General features: G+C 43.0%; 1 protein-coding gene across 4 annotated transcripts in view; it reads left to right on the top strand.

The window, feature by feature from the left end:
- Positions 1-16,891, top strand: part of Skp2 (S-phase kinase associated protein 2) — a 28,038-nt gene extending 11,147 nt beyond the window's left edge. For 3 of the 4 annotated variants that reach the window (XM_005077996.4, XM_040757610.1, XM_040757611.1), the window contains 8 exons: positions 117-228; positions 2,867-3,010; positions 4,331-4,465; positions 5,659-5,757; positions 6,646-6,776; positions 10,649-10,700; positions 10,830-10,937; positions 15,075-16,891. In XM_005077996.4, the coding sequence (XP_005078053.1) occupies positions 117-228; positions 2,867-3,010; positions 4,331-4,465; positions 5,659-5,757; positions 6,646-6,776; positions 10,649-10,700; positions 10,830-10,937; positions 15,075-15,288 (995 nt within the window). In that variant the 3' untranslated portion in view covers positions 15,289-16,891. The remainder of the gene's footprint in view (positions 1-116; positions 229-2,866; positions 3,011-4,330; positions 4,466-5,658; positions 5,758-6,645; positions 6,777-10,648; positions 10,701-10,829; positions 10,938-15,074) is intronic. The other variant, XR_005881581.1, reaches the window with a different exon arrangement.
- Positions 16,892-16,961: the final 70 nt, after the last annotated feature.

The raw sequence follows: 16,961 nt of genomic DNA, 5'->3' as shown, positions 1-16,961 counted from the left end.
TAAATGTGAGGATAAAAATTTCAGTTTGCTTGAAGCCCCCTTTAAGCTAAGTGGCATGTGCCTGATAAATGCTTAGGAAAAATTCAGCGACGGAAACCTGTTTTGCCTCCTTGCAGGTGTTTCCTGGGATTCCCTTCCAGATGAGCTGCTCCTTGGAATCTTTTCCTGCCTGTGCCTCCCTGAGCTGCTGAGGGTCTCTGGGGTTTGCAAGAGGTGGTACCGCCTCTCGTGAGTATTTTTCACCCTTTGGGACAGATATGTAGGGGAGAGAAGGGCGAAGCTTATGTGCTCATTTGTGTCTGGTGAAACCAACAACCAAGAAGAACAAACTGCCCCAAGCCAACTAGATGCCTTTTCACTATAGTTACAAGTCTGTCTCCTCATTTCCCAGTTGGAGAGAGGAGTCTTCTGTAGGCTATTACCCCATTTCTGACTGCCTCTCTGCCCTGTGTTCAGCTCTGCACTTGCTTGTGAGGTATATACCTGCTTAGACCAGGCAGTGTGCTAAGATCAGGGAAGTTGTGTTGGGTAGCAAGACAGCCAAATACTGAAGACGAGGATGGAAACACAGGGGAAGGGTACAGGACTCTGACCTTGGACAGGGTGTGAATCCAGCCTCTTTTACATATGCACTGTATGACCTAAACAAGTTACTCGTCACTTCTAAGCCTGGCTACACTGGATGTAAGATGACCATAATTGCATTTTCATCATGGGATAGTCATAGGATAACATGAAAGGTGCTAATACAGTCATTGCCTGGCTCATAGGCATGGGCCATTTGGGGTAGTCTTAGCTGACTCTTGGCTACACTTAAATTGTGTGTGTGTATGTGTGTGTGTGTGGGGGGTGAACCAGGAAGGTAGTGACAGTGATGAAATCAGGGATTTTTGTTGTTCTCTGGTGTGCTGTGGATTATACTCAGGGCCTCAGACATGTGAGACAAGAGCTTTTATCTGAGCTACATACACTCCCCCAGAACCAAGCCTCAGTAGTTAGTTGTTTTAGGGGATGAAAAAGTTTGCACAGTAGTGGCTACATTTCACCATCCCCAGCCAAGGGACTTTTTCCCCCCACCAGATATGCATTTGTTCACACCATGCAAAAAAATCTATTAACCTTTATAAAAACTTGCACAAATTTAAGGTATGCAATTTATATGTTTTGCTATAGATATGTCACTAAGTAGCTACTGCACTCAAGCAAATTAACCCATAATCTTAGTGTCGCGTGCCTCCGCGCCCCCCGTGGGTGTGGTTGTGGCTAAAGCACCTAAAATATGCTCTTTAGCAAAAATTCCCAAAGCCCTAGTCATCAGGTTAGCTCCCAAGGCTTGTTTATTCTGTGTACCTACCTCATCTTTGACCTGCATCTTCCCTTTGGGTCAGTGATCATTTCCATTGTGCTAAAATAATATCTGACATAGCAATTTAGTCTTCCACATGGACTGAGATGCCAGTTTTGTATTGCTCTAGTTTATGAGTTGTAGAAGCTACAAGGTCAAGATCAGTAGTTTGTAAAGTAAACCTTAAAATAAGACTAAGGTCTTGTCAGCTCCCCCGCCTTAACCCTTTGTAGTTACATTTGGCTTAGGATTTGGGTGGCTGCTGAATTCATCTTCCCTCTCCATGTGAACACTGTGTTATTTGGGGCAAAGTGAATGTTCCAGAATTTGTCCTGGGTTATTCTAGAATACTAAGTCAGCTATTGTCTACTTCTTTGAAAGGAGAGACATTGAGATCTGAGATAATCAAGAATTGAATTGATTCTCTCTCTCTCTTTACCTCTACCTCTCTCTACCTCTCTCTCTCAGTAGATTTCAGTGTGAACAAGAAAAAGATACAACACTTGCCACTTTCTTAAGGATATCCTATCTATAGTCTACCTTTTTAATAGTCAAATCATAGCAAATTTTTTGTAACAAAATTATTTCAAAACCAATCAAGTGTTTATTTCAAATATATTTATTTAAAAGAGAAATTTCTAGTTCCCTAAGGCATTTCAAATGTTCCCTAATGTGCTTGCACTTCGTGTTTCTTCCTTCTTGACTGAACTTAGCTGTGGATATTAAACTCTTATTGTACGGGCTAAAGAGATGGCTCAGTGGTGAAGAGTTCTTGTTGCTGTCCCAGTGGACCTGAGTTCATTTCTCAGTGCCCACTTCAGTCAGCTCACAAGTGCCTGTAACTCCAGCTGGCCTTGGAGGGCACCCACACACACATGGTGTCTGCTTACACAGACATATACATGTTAATAAAAACAAAATGAAGGGTGAAGAAAAACCACTGATTGAAGCTCACAGTTCTCAGACAAGCTGTGCCCCTTTTGTGTTAGAAACGCTTTCCTTTAACTTTGATATAAATATGCACACCCACACTTGTCCGCATGAACGTGGAGCAGAGCCACTCTGACTTTTCCCTGGCTGTGTCTCATAAAATAATACCAGCTTTTCTTCCTTCATTTTTCTTTTCATGGACCTTGGTAACCGTGGCAACCTGTCAACACTTAACAGAATGGACGGTAGTATTGTTTGAGAAGTTTGGAACTTACTCAATTAGTAATGAGCATTTTTAAGAGATTTTTAAACTTGTCATATTCCCCTCAATGATAGGATTTTATTCTCTGGGTTCCAGGGTAGTTGCAGTTCTAGCTTTAGCGTTTGCTAATCTAGAATGAAAATATAGAAAGAGACAGATGAAAGCTCATTGGTACTGTAAGCAAGAAATGTTTAGTATTGCATTGTCAACTTGGAAGCAAAAGCTCTTCAGTGGCTGTGGCTCCCGTGTTTGTAGTGACTTTTATGTGTCTGTGGGGTCCCCAGAATTCACTGTGGCCAGTTTACCAAGTCAAGCCTTCTCTGTTTTAGGCTCGATGAGTCTCTCTGGCAGTCCCTTGACCTGGCAGGTAAAAATCTGCACCCAGATGTGACTGTTCGCTTACTTTCTCGAGGGGTGATCGCCTTCCGGTGCCCGCGGTCCTTTATGGAGCAACCATTGGGTGAAAGTTTCAGGTAAAAGAGAAATGACGAATGTTAGAGTGCAAACAGCTGACACTCCTTTTGTCCTTTGTTGAGACTTAAGCCTGTGAGGGGCTGTCTGTAGTGTGGGCTGCATATTGTGCCGTGTGACTTCTGGCTTGAGGCATGGCATGGGTTTAAGAGCTACTACTGATGGGCTTTCACCAGGGTCAGAGATGTTGACGTAGGACGTCTGAGGGTGTGGCTCAGTGGTAGAGTACTTGCCTGGCACATGCAAGACCCTGGGTCCATGCCATTCTCTGCAAGGAAAACAGGGCTCCTGTAGCCACCCAGTGTGAGTGGGGCTGTCGGGCTGTGGATCCTTAGCGCCAGAGCTGTGCTGGGGCCACATCAGAGAATGATGGCCTGCTACTTCCATCCCCATTGCCCTCCATAACGGGGGGGGGGCATATTTTCATACTTGCATCATGGGCTTCCTGTCCAGTCACGGGCAGATTTGCAACCTGAAAAAATTGCCTTCTTTCTTGTTTTGTATTCTGTTTTGACAAACTGCTTCTCTGGCGCTGCAAATTATGGAATGCTAAGGTTTCGTGCCGTCGGATGCCTAAGGAGAATAGTTACATACGCAAGAGAAAAGCAAGCTAAAGACAGTAGAGCAAGTCCCCATCCTAGTACCGTCCCCTTCTTCCCATGGTCCGTCTCCTCCCCGCTGCTCTTATTTTCCCACGCTGCTGCGTCTCCTCAGCCTCCCCTGTGTTCACGCCAGGATTTGTCCTTCTTGTCCCCATGCTGTTCTCAGACAAGCTGTGTCCTGTGCGCACACACTCATGCTCAGGATTCTAAACCCTTTCATTAGCCTGGTCCTCTTCACAATCCTTAGTTCGAATTACCGAAAAGCTTCCAACTCTGGACTTCTTTGGAGTCTTCAGTATTAGCCCATCTAGAAGTAAACGTGCCCTCCCATTAAAACCGGTTCCTCCGCTGTGCTCCCTGTCTTAGTAAACACTGTTGCCCACCCACTCAGCCTCCGCCAGCAACCAGGAGTCATCATGGACTTACCCCACTCCCTGGGCACGTGAACCTAGCTCATTCTTGTGATATCTGCCTGTTAATTTTCTGACTGGGACCATGTTGGCAGCAACATCTATACTTGACAAATCTTGAATTTTAAAAACGAATGAGGATGGGAATTAGCTAGAAGAAATTTTTATAACCAGATCTTCAGTATTTAAAATGTATACTTATTCCTGTTTGTGATCGCCTGCTCATGTGGGGACAGGAAGGGGTCAATTGGATCTGAGTGTGCTTGTGTGAGCCACCTCACAGGGCCTCTTTTCTCTCCTCCATATTCAGCTCTTTTCGTGTGCAGCACATGGACCTGTCCAACTCAGTTATAAATGTGTCAAACCTCCATGGGATTCTGTCTGAGTGCTCCAAGTTGCAGAATCTAAGCCTGGAAGGCCTGCAGCTTTCGGATCCCATTGTCAAGTGAGTGGCACCTGAAATATGTCACAAAGACATTGCTCTGTATGGCAGTGTTTCTTGTGAATGACTACAGTGTCCTTATATACATGTCCAGAAGGGTGTACCAAATATCCAGAACTGTCCAGGACCTTCAAGGGAGCAGAAGATTAAATACTGATCATATGCCGAGCCCTGTCGTAGGTGTGATAGGTAGAAGGCCAAACAGTGTGTGGTCTGTGCCTCATTCATGGGTGAGACAGATAAATACAGTACAGTGTTCATTAAATGCATTGGTGGTTATGTGGCAACATACAGGGAGGCCTAATTGAACTTAAGGAGGACACACTTCTCAGAGTAGGCTGGCCATTTATTTATCAGGTAGGAGATCTCAGAAGTGACAGGATGTTGGAAGCAGCCTCAGGAAAGCTGTTGCTGCACTGGACTCCCAAGTAGCTGGTAGTTGCCAGTAGAGCATGACAATCAGGGAGACGAGGAGAATCATGGCTGCATTATAATGACCTTCTGTGGAGGCCGGTAGTTTGCAAAGAGGCCGTGAAGCATGGTGCATCACAGTTCTGAATACGGAAGAGCCATGTCCGGTTGAAACAAATTTGATTAATTTCCTAGGTACCACATGGGCTTAGTTAGACATACAAGTTATGCCACTGCGCTATTCAGATGAGATTCAGTGAAGCCTGATAGAAAGAATGGAATGAGAATGGTAGCAAGTATGTGGCAGACACTAAGTTAAAAGTAACTCTGAGAGCAAGCACCCGCCTTAAGCTCTTGTTCCCTCCTCCGTCTGTGAAAGCTGAGGCACAGAGAGGCTGACTAGCTTGTCCAGGTTCACACAGGTAATCAGTACCCAACCAAGACTTAACTCTAAAACAATGGTTCTTCATCACCGACATTCCCTCTGAAGGCAAGCCTCTGAACTTAAAGATGCACACATTGGCGTTTCTTGTGCATTTACACTGCAAGTGCTTTGCAGACCCTTCAGTACATGGCTCAGTCTTGTTTCTAGCCCCGCAGAAAGATACTGCTCTTGCCAGTCTGCACCTGAGTAACTGAAGCAGTCACTCTGCTGTGTCCGAGGAGTGAGATGTAACTTCTAAACCCACTTCTGACTCACAAGTGTGCGTGCTTAATTACAATTATATTCACCTGCTCCCCGCCCCAGACTCAGCATTGATGCAATTTCTTTCTCTCTTTTCTAGCACTCTCTCACAGAATGAAAACTTGGTGCGACTAAACCTTTGTGGGTGCTCTGGCTTTTCCGAATCTGCGGTGGCGACTCTGCTAAGCAAATGTTGCAGGTAGGAAAGCTGATCTGAGCTGTATCAAATACAGTTAAGCTTCGAGTCTGGGTGTCTGGATGGACTTTTGAGTGATGCTATGTTCTTGACTTGGGCAATGTAGTGTCTGCCACAAAAGAACATTCAGGCTAAACTCAAAGTAAGGGGAAGATACTTGGACGGTGATCCCTTTTCTCTGTTAAAGGGAGGTGGAGGAATGTGTTTGTCACGGTGGGGTTGATTTATACCTAACTAAACCATATTTAATATGGGAGACCCCATGTACTAAGCGAGAGGCGACATGGTGCGTACAGAATACACAACACCATGTGTATATGCTCTTTGTATTAACTCTCTCTTTATCTTTCTGGTATACCTTTTGTATCTATGTCTTAGTGATCTCTCAAAAAGAAATTGCCTTTGGATCAGAATATGATGGGGCAGACAATATGCAGCACTATATTCAGTCAGCAGAGTACAGAGATTGACGTTGACTTAAACTCATTGGCTCTCTTAGCAGGAAGAACTGGATTTTTGTAGCATCTTTTTCTCTTCTATTAGTAGTTGATCCATGGGTTTTATAAAACATTTGAGTTGATAGCTGTCGGATGCTTTTTTGACAACAACCTAGGTGGTTTGAGAAAGAAACACACAGGCGCTAGCTCTCAACCTGTATCCCCAGAAGGAGGGGGTATTTGCTTCGGCCTTTGCTCTGATTGCCAGGTAAGTTGCAGGCACTTAGGTGTTTAGAGCAGAGCGAACGCAGTTTCAAGTGAACGACACAGAGCGGTGGTCTGTGCATGGAGTGGTAGGGGACCTGGTTTGATGTTTTTGGCTTGTGCAGCTCAAGTCACCCTCGTCCTTCTGATGGGCTCATGCTTCCCTTTTCTTCACTCTTCCCTCGTGCAGACTGGATGAACTGAATCTCTCCTGGTGCTTTGAGTTTACTGAAAAGCATGTGCAAGCAGCGGTGGCGCATTTATCAGCAACCATCACCCAGCTCAACCTCAGTGGCTACCGAAAGAACCTCCAGAAAACAGGTTAGAGCTTCCAGGCCGGGGCCACCGAGGCTGTAACTGTCATAGATTTGCTGCGTGGCACGCCGGTGAAGTTTCTGCTACCTAACTGTCTCCCTTCGTCCAGTGCGCATACTGTGTATATCGTCAGCAGAGGAAGAGTTAGGCCAAGGGAAATAGCTTCTGAACTAGAGTCAACCTGTGAACTCAGGATCTAGACAGAGGATCTTTTAAAGCAACGTGTGCATGCGTGTGTGTGTGTGTGCGTGTGTGTGTCTGTGCACGTGTACTTGGAGGTCAGAGGTCAACACCAAGTGACTTCATTAGTGCCTCTCCACCTTTTAAAAAATTATGTATCTTTATTTTTTATCTTATATGTATGGGTGTTTTCTCTATATTCATGCCTGTACCCTACATGTGTGCAGTGCCCGCAGAGACCAGAAAGGGCAGTAGATCTAGAACTGGAGTTAGAGTTGAGTTGCCCTGTGAATGCTGGGACCCAAACAACTCAGGTCCTCTGTAAGAGCAACAAGTGCTCTTAACCCCAGACCCATCCAGATTCAGCTGTTAACTCATTAAAATTTTTCAGGAAAAAAAATTGCATGCACTCATCATATGAGGTGTTGTAAGTCAGCAAGAGGATGTATAGAGTGACTTCAGTGCCCTTGGATCTGAGCATCCAAATGTAATCCTAGAGTCAAACCCTAGGGATACAAAAGGATGACTGTGTGAGAAGTTGTTTTCAACTAGGGACAGCTTTGCAAAGTCTGGAGAGCTTTTTTTTTTTTTTTTTTTTTTTTAATAGCTGTCTCGGTGTAGGGGTTCTGCTGCCATCTAGTGGTTAATGCCAGAAGTGCTGCTGAACTGCACAGAAACTCTGGAGTCATCTGGCCCAAAATGTCAGCAGTTAAGATTGAAAATTCCTGCTGGAACCCAGTCAATAAGTTCATATTTACACCTACTTTTCGATTCAGTCTAAAAGACAATGTTGATGCACACAGGCGTTTGAAGTAGGGTAGGTAGCAGCCGAGTTACTGATAAAGCCTCACCCCTGGCTGAGCTTTTGTATTGCGTGTGTGACACTGAGAGTCTTAATTTGCACACAAAAGTGGTTGCAAGAGGAATTTTTATTTTTAACAGGCTCATAACTCAGTCTCCAGCTGATATTCAATCTGGGCAGCACAAGATCAAATAAACTAAGGTGCTCAAATCAACCCTGTCTCAAGGTGTTGTTGGCTCATCTGGGTATGGTAATATGCTTACTGAAGTTTTTATTGTGAAGCAAACATCTTGAAATGTTTCTAAACATTTAAGTAGCACTTGGAAACTACTTCTTCGGGTTAATAATAAATAGGAATGAACTGTCAGACTGCAGGGAGTATGAGTGGCCACCCAGAGGTATAAATCCATTCCCTGTATAAGGACTCCCATTTGAACAACCACCATTGCAAATGACTGTCCTCAGACAGACTCCTGAAAGCTGTAGCCATCTCTTCATTTCCTATCACTCTCTCTACCTAGTACTTTAAACATTTTACCTTTTAACACTTTAAATTCTAATTGTAGACTTAGACGGTTATTCTCAGAAGTCAAGACAGCATAAACATACACAAAGCCAAGCAGATCTGTGGTGGGCAGACTTCCCAAATGGAGTTGAAAATACAAGGGGGAAGAGTGGATCTGCGGGAGAGAGGGGGTGTGGGGAGACTGAGGAGTGGAGGGAGGGAAAGTGCAGTATGGTGTATGAGGAGAGAATAAATTACATGAATAAAATTTGAAAAGGAAAACAAAGCAGAGCGAGTGCGTAGGGTGTGTCGGGAAGGACTACCTTTGTGTAGAATGGTCGGAGAGGCTCGGGTTGCATGAGACATAAATACCTGGGAGAACATTCTGGAACTAGATGCAGTGATCAAAGACAGTGCCTTTCATTTAGACGAGAGAGCTACACAGAGGCTTGTGGGAGAACATTCTGGAAGAAAGGGCTGACCACAAGGACATGGGCCTTTGGTGTTGGGAGCTGGCGTACTACAGGAGGGTGTTGAGGGTGGGGCTGCCAGCACAGAAAGCCGTGGAATGTGGGGAGCGGAGCAGTGACACCGTCGGCTTTACACTGTTCACTCTGGCCCACGCTGAGAACAGGGAGGACAGTTGGGAAACTAGGGTGGTCCCAGTTAAGGTGCTAAGAAGTGACCATGTTTGGGCACATTTGGGAAGCTGACCTAGTAGCATTTGGGGACAGACTAGATATGGAAAGAGAGAAAGCAGTTAAGTGAGATTCCCAGGTTTGGGCCTCAGGCGCTCTCCTTGGGGTTATGAAGTACTAAGGCAGGAAGGAGTTGAGAAAACGGGGACAGACTTAGGGCAGAAACTGACTGTTTTAAACAAATTGTGACTATCACACAGCCAAACCAGTATGTTGAAAAAGCATTAGAAAGTACAAAACTAATATAGGGGAAAGTGTGGCTGCAGTTACAGCTATGACAGTAAACATTCAAACATTAAATGGAGTTTGTCAATTTTAAATAAGTAACATTTAAAATCTTACAAAGTAGCTCGGTTCACGTCACTCTCTTCCAAGTTCTGTAATGCTTATGATGTCAGTACTTGTTAGCCCGTTTCCTTTTCTCTATTTATATGAGTTTGTATGGGTGTGTTTTGACTAGATTAAGATTACAGTGCACTGTGTATCTATGTGTACTTTGCTTTGTTTTTCATGCAAAACATTTCCTGGCATTTGTTTTACATGTATTCATTTTGGAAAGTGGAGGCTCTGGGGAAGTGTATCACGGCAAGCGTGTGGCGGTCAGAGAACTTGCTGGAGTCTTTCTCCTTCCACCTGTGGGTTTCAGGGATGACCAAACTGTCAGACTTGCTAGCGAGAGCTTTTCCTCGTCCGAGCTTCTTTCCAGCCCAGAAACTATTTGCTGAAGTATTTCCTGCTCTCTTATCTGCTTTGTTAATATGTCTTTATGCCCCTGGTCTATTGTTTATCCTTTTCTTACAAAAGACTATTAATCTGTTTAACTTATGCTGAATACGCATCATTTTCTGATGATTCTCTAAATGCTCTGACATACAGGAGTTTTTGTTAGGTTTTGATTTCTGAGGCAGGTGTCACTATCTAGCCCTGGCTGGCCTGGAACCAGCTGTGTAGACCAGAGTGGTCTACAGTTCTCAGCAGCTCTTCAGCCTCTGTCTCCCTAGTACTGGGATTCCAGGTCTGCACAACCATGCCTGGTTTAAGTGGCAGAATTTTAAGATTTTTTTGTTTCTGTAGATTACATAGTTTTTCTTTATTTATACACTCTCTACCCAACCCAAAATTCTGCAAATAATTCCTTGAAAAATTGCATTTAGAACCTAAGCATATGTGGGTTGTAAATTGAGTTGGAAACTCATTTTACACTTGTGGAACAACAGTTTTTTTTTGGAAATAGTTCATGATTCCGCCTCACTAAGTTGAAGAGCCATCTTGATATAATACCGTTTGCCTTTATGTACTGGCATTTGGGTTTGTTTCCTTGGCTATCATGAATTGGGATTTCCTCTTCTCTTTCCAGCCAGTTACTGTTGCTACATAAATAGTTGCCATCCAGGGGTTTCACACAGCTCCTGTAGCATTCACAGCAGATTCCCAGGTGCTCGCTTGGATTTTCTCAGCAGGCAGTTTTCTACATGAAGACCTTTTCTAACTTCCAGTGTGACGCTGAATTACAGCAGCGAAAGCAAACCCCTGTTTCTCCTTCCTAGATCTTTGTACCTTAATTAAACACCTTCTTCTCCTTCCTTATTTAACAGTGACGGTCCCGTGTGTTTTTCCTAGATCTTTGTACCGTAATTAAACACCCTCTTCTCCTTCCTTATTTAACAGTGACCATCTCGTTTGTTTTTCCTAGATCTTTGTACCTTAATTAAACGGTGCCCCAACCTTGTCCGCCTCGACCTAAGGTACTGTTTGTTTTCGATCACAGTTTGGAAAGCGTTGGTTGTTTTTGAAATGGGGAAAGGCTGTAATGAGGAGTGAAGCAGTGCTCCTCTCAACCTGTGGCTGGTTTTGAATTTTCCTCTCTGTTACAGTGACAGTATCATGCTGAAGAATGACTGCTTTCCAGAATTCTTTCAACTCAACTACCTCCAACACCTCTCACTCAGCCGGTGCTATGATATAATACCCGAAACTCTACTGTAAGTATGTTTTGTGTTTGTGCCAGTAGACAGCGGGGACTAGCACTCAGTGGTAAAATCCATCATTACTAATGGATGCTCGCAATGTGAACATTAACATTGATATGATACAAAATGTCTAGGAGGGAATATCAAAATAGTTCACAGAATGTTTGCTTAAAAGGTTTGGTACAGAGCCAGGCGTTGGGGTACATGCCTTTAATCCCAGCACTTGGGAGGCAGAGGCAGGTGAATCTCTGTGAGTTTGAGGCCAGGCTGGCCTACAGAGCTACACAGAGAAACCCTGTCTCAAAAACCCAAAACCAAAACCCAAAAATGTCTGGTACAGTTGAACTGGCTGAGTTCATTAACATTTATTATTTAACTGTCAGCATCACCATGTTAGAATGCTATCCTAGTATCTGTGAAGGAGTTACAAAAGGAAGCTTTTTACCTCTAAGGAACTCACTGTGAGTCTGGGAGGCAGAGCCAATGTGAGCGGGATTGTTTCAAATGTTTGCTGTTCATTCTTAAAGCTTGTGTCTGGGTTTACAGAAAAGTTCTATAATCTAGTGATGGGAGTCCCAGATAGCCAAGGAAGATGACGAATTGGCATACGTGTATGAGAGTCTGATGCTATCTAAACAGAGGGTGTATTATGTGGGTCCGTGAAAATTAAGTCTCTTATCTCCAGGCATTGCTTATTTCATTTCAAAGGGCTATAGTAGTCTTCCTTATACCAAATGTGAATGCATAGCAGTTTCATTGAAAACCACAAGAGGTCAGTGTCTTGCACTTGGTCAGGTGCCCTTCTTTTTACTGCAGAGAGTCATATGGCTTGAGTAAGACTACTCTATTATTTGTCTTGCTATCAGATTGTCAGCAATAATTCACCTAAAAATGGTGAGTTTGAAAACAATATTTTTCATATAGGCTATATCATACAATTTGAGTAATAAGTGATCTGTGGAGAGTTCAGTAAATTTTGAAAGTCTGGTAATTATATGACTGAATTAATCATTTCAACTAGTCTCATGGGCCTTAGCTAGTAGTATGCCGTTTGGAAAAACACTGCCTAAAAAAATGCTGATCTTTCTTGAATGTCTCGCAAATGTTGCAGCTCAAACTCATATGCATGGAACTCGGATCCAAATCCCTGCATGTATTTTCCAGAACTCCTAGAAACTACTAGTGTCCTCACAAAAGGCTCCTCTGTCATCCATTCTTGCCATCTGGGCTTCAAGTCTGCCTGGGCAGCTCGCTAGGAGAATTTTCTTTTCTGGTTTCTTCAGTGAGTCTGGGGTTTTGTTCCTCCACTGTGAAAAGGAGCTAAGCAGTACCTAAATGCTTGCTTTCCCTCTATCAGACACAAGGGGGGGCTGTGATGCCTCATGTTTATCCAGTGGCATCATGGTTTACCTGCATAGTCGTCCCTCAGTGGAGATGTGAACCTCAGCCTAATTACTTGTCAAAGCCTGATCTTTAAAGAAATAAGACCATCAAGGGATTTAGTTTCCCATCTGAGCAGCAGAGTAGAATACAAACAAGATGCTGTTGTCCTTGAACTTGCTATGCTTCTTTGAGCATCATGGACATACTAGTGGTTTACATTGAAGCTCCTTTAAGATGAATTCATTCGAGTCCTTTTCATAAGATTTGTCATTCTGGCAACTAATGCATTTGAAGTTCTTAATAGGAATCCCAATGTGTCTCAGGAATACTATCCACAGAACGGCCATCTGTATTGCAAAATAGTTGTCTTATCTCAGAAGTGGGGAAGCAACATATGAATCTTTGATTGTGTTCTACAATACTTCAAAAGGGTCAGGTTTCCCATCCCTGCAGACCCTGCTATAGTGACTCTTACCTTAATTGGTCTTATTTCCCTGTTTTTTAGTCCGTAATAATAAACCCAAGTTGGAAAGAAAACTGATTTGAAATTAAGAGTTAAAAGTAAGGCATTTTGTATTTAAAGGGAAACAGGATTGTATAGATGCAATAAAGAGCAAACCTCCAAGTTTCTCAGTGTCTTTTTGTTTGTTGGTTTGTTTGTGAGATCCAGTCGCAGTGTTTATCCCCAGGCTGGCCTATGATCTTCAACCTCTTGTGTGATGAATGCCTTTTATTAAACTTGAACAAAGCCTTAAAAGACATTCTTACTAGCTTACACAAATGGAGAGTGGCTTGTACATGGTTCCCTCTTCTTTTCTGCTGTGAAGGCAGAGAAGCTTATGACTTTGTTTCTGTCTGCATTGTGGCCTATGCACACAAGAGGCGGTGGTTCTTGTCCTGTCTTCTGCAGCTCCCTTCTCTCACGCTAATGCCGAGAGCACCACGTGAGAGCCGTCTTCACCAGCCTCCTCTCAGTGCTGCCGCAAAGATGCGTCCTTCTCTGCCATCTGCCTTCACTCTTCTTTCTCGTCCTCCCACCCAGTTCCGCTTTTAGATGTCATCCATTGCACATGACTCACAGCTTGGCTGCCTGGTCATCCCAGAACCTGACGTCTCCCAGGTCTGACCCTGTGCTCAAATGCCGACTTCACATAGGAGTTGTGCTAGGATTGCTGTCATCTTTGGTGTTGATGAGTATAACCTGGTCTGTGGTGCACAGCCTTTCTATCTGTTTCTACATTGCAGAAGTTAAAGCTGCAGTGTGTTCCTCTTGACTCTCTCATTTTGATCTCTTATGACCTGATCTCACTGTCCCAAGAAGCAGACATACTCATTTTTTTTATTAAAAAATGGATTTTTAAATTTAAATTCAAATTAGAAACAAGGTTTCTTCACATGTCAATCTCACGTCCCTCTCCCTTTCCCCAGGGAGGGTGAGTTCTTCCATGGGGGTGTCCATAGTCTGTCATTTCATCCAGGACTCCTGCATACAAATGGACATTGGGTGCCCATCCCACAATGAGAGATGCACTCTCACCCTGGACTCTTAGGGGAGGTTCTAGACATACTCATTTTTAGGTAGTGCTTTTATTTGCCATTTGTCTTGTAACCCATGACATACACTAAATATTGTGGCGCTTACCTGTACCATCCATACTTTGAGAGGGGTAATGGGAAGCCCCATGGAACCTGTTCAGCACAGATGGTCCTTAGATCTAATAAACCATCTGGATTCTAGTAGTTCTGAAGTAGGTGAGTGACATGAACTGTTTAGAAAGATGTCTTGAATGCTGCATGGAATATGCTGGAAGGCTGGGACACTGGAAGCCATGTGACAGTACAAACTTGCTTTGTTTGAATACGTATTGACTGTGACAACATAAGGTCACCACTGTGCACACTGATGGCCAGGGGCTTTTGCTGAATTTCCAAAATAAATGTTCCCCTTCCTGAGACTTTGCACTGTGTCCCAACCTAAAGCAAACATGGATCGGAGAGATAAAGCCGGGCATACAGACCAATGTTAAAAAGAGTCAGTACCAAAGCCACAAAGCGTTTTCCTTGATAAACAGGGTCAATTTTGTGTGACCCCTGATCGTCTCACTGTTAACACAACCATATGTCACCTAACATGAAGCACATATAAAAAGGTCTGTCCTATCATTAACAGGGCCTTTGCTATAAATTGGTACCCCCCCCCCTTTTTTTTAATCTGTGGTCTATGTAATCCCATGTAAAAAATACCTTAAGGAAATCACTTGTGGGTTCCACTGCAGTAAGGACTTGTTAGGGGGGCATCATTGCTAAGAAGTCATCAATGCTGCTAGTGTCTTCTGTTGAGAGAGCCTAGTTCAGATAAAGGTCATGTCCAGATTCCTAAGTCACATGTATCTTCGAGTGGTTCCAATTGACACCACAGTGAAACATTTACCGTTTCTCAATTAATAGCTTACATCATAGTAATTCTTCCAGAGATCTGTATAGATCAAGAATGGAAAAAGGAGGCAAATTCAGTTAAAAATTATAATAAACTTCATAGTTCCATAGCAGTCACACAGAATGAGACACACAGGCTTGTTTCCTGTACCCATATGGGCCGGGTTGCTATGTTTCCCAGCTATTATCTCCCTGTGGTATTTCCTTTAATCATTTATTATAAATTATGTTTTCAGGCTGCATTTTTGTAGACTGATACAAATCACAAACAATTTATAATAATTAGTCTAGCAATTGCCATGCATCCTGAAATTTGCTCTTCGTTTCCAGTGAACTTGGAGAAATTCCCACACTAAAAACGCTACAAGTTTTTGGAATCGTGCCGGATGCTACCCTGCAGCTATTGAGAGAAGCCCTTCCTCACCTGCAGATCAATTGTGCCTATTTCACCACCATTGCAAGGCCAACTATGGACAACAAAAAGAACCCGGAGATTTGGGGTATCAAGTGCCGACTGACTCTGCAAAAGCCCAGTTGTGTATGAAGTGCTTGCTGCAGGATGACGTCTCCTCTTCCTTTGCAATGAGGAGCACAGACAGCGAATCCACTTGCTGGAGACTGTGGTTACCTTTCCTATTGGTTTTACCTTAGCCTTCATTGTGCGTGTATGTTAGGGAACCATTTGCAAGGGAAAACTATGAAGTGTTGCTTTTTCAAGAATATAGAGACGATTCTGTCAGCTGTGTCCTCAGAGCACAAGTGTTAGGTCTTTGGAAATTTTAGGTGAGCCTATTATTTCAAAATAGCTTTTTAAAGCAAAATTTGAGCCAACTCTTCCAAGTGCCCTTCAGATTAATTCTATTTAGAATCAAGTTTTTAAAATTACCCCTGGCTACCAGTTTTCATGGTGTTTGTCATAACTTTTTATCTATTTAATTATTCAGCATTTTATAAAACTTGATTTTGAAGAACAATAAGCTATATGTATGGTGGGCTGAAAGGAAAGAATCATGGGCTGGAATGTCTGAGGCCGAGTCTCTTGGGAATGAACACCTATCAGCATTGTGTGTGGGTGTGAAGTCAGTTGAATAGAAACACGGTCCTGCATAATGTACCTTGAACTTTGAATGAGAAACAGAGAGACACAACCGGAAGGACAGAACTGGAGAGGATTTGAAGCCTCAAAAGGCTGTTTCTTAAAGTCAGGTTAATATGAAGTACTCTGCAGTGGTTTTAGGTACTATGCTGTGTTCCCAGAATCCTAAATTAGGTGAGGAAATCTAATTGTGCTTTTTAAACTTTATAATCAATGTATGTTATGTGGGTTGTTTAGCTTTTTAAAATACTCGCTTTGTTTTAGAAATATGGTATTCTAATCAGCACTCTCGAGAGGTCAGATAGTTCTGAGCTGATCTTGTCTGCTGTTTCTTCCTTCTTAGCGCTGCAGTCTTTGTATATTACTCTGAAATCAAGGACTTGAAATTCTTTTAAGTGGTCTTTCACAATGGCTTGAAACTGCCCATTATGTTACTGGATCTAAAGTTCCTTAGGCGGAACTGCTGTTTCCTCTCCATCATAAATGCACGAGAAGCAGGTACGTGTGCAGCTTCCAAGCGGCTGGCGCGACTTGCACTTCGCCTTCGTTTTTAAGACTCACGGGGCATTAAACCTTTTGATAACAGATGTATTTTTTTAACACCTGATACACAGAAGCAAAAAGATCAAGTTTTGTTTCTTAGAAAAGGAAAAAATTAAGGCAATTACCTCTTTTGAATACAACAGAGCCGCAACACATTTCTATTAACCTTTTCATCAAAAGAACGTTACTGTTACAATAATAAGTGCCTTTACCTGCTCAGACCTAAAGAACATTTTAAAAGTGTAACACAGGAATGATTATGGTTCAGTTCCCGAGTAGTTTTAAAGTGCTAACTACTACTTGAAACTATTGTTTACAGATTAGTGATGGGCTGCCAGTGGGCTCTGGTGGGACGCTGGCCCAGCTGCCCTCAGACACACACCAGTTCTTCCTTACTCAAGTCCAGCTGGAGCTCTTTTGCCAACATGTCGCAGTCATCTGTATTTTTGTATGTGATTTCTACTTTTATAGACTCATTTTAAAATAAAGTACATTTTTATAAAAACAAGTACTTGAGCTAATTGGTGTCCCTCTTTGGTAGTCATTAAATTTAGAAAACAGCAGTTTGGGTTGCCATT

This window comes from Mesocricetus auratus, unplaced genomic scaffold (assembly GCF_017639785.1).
Source record: "Mesocricetus auratus isolate SY011 unplaced genomic scaffold, BCM_Maur_2.0 Super-Scaffold_100015, whole genome shotgun sequence".
Classification (NCBI taxonomy): domain Eukaryota; kingdom Metazoa; phylum Chordata; class Mammalia; order Rodentia; family Cricetidae; genus Mesocricetus; species Mesocricetus auratus.
Note: the sequence above shows the minus strand (reverse complement) of the source record. Positions and strands in the feature narration are given on the sequence as shown.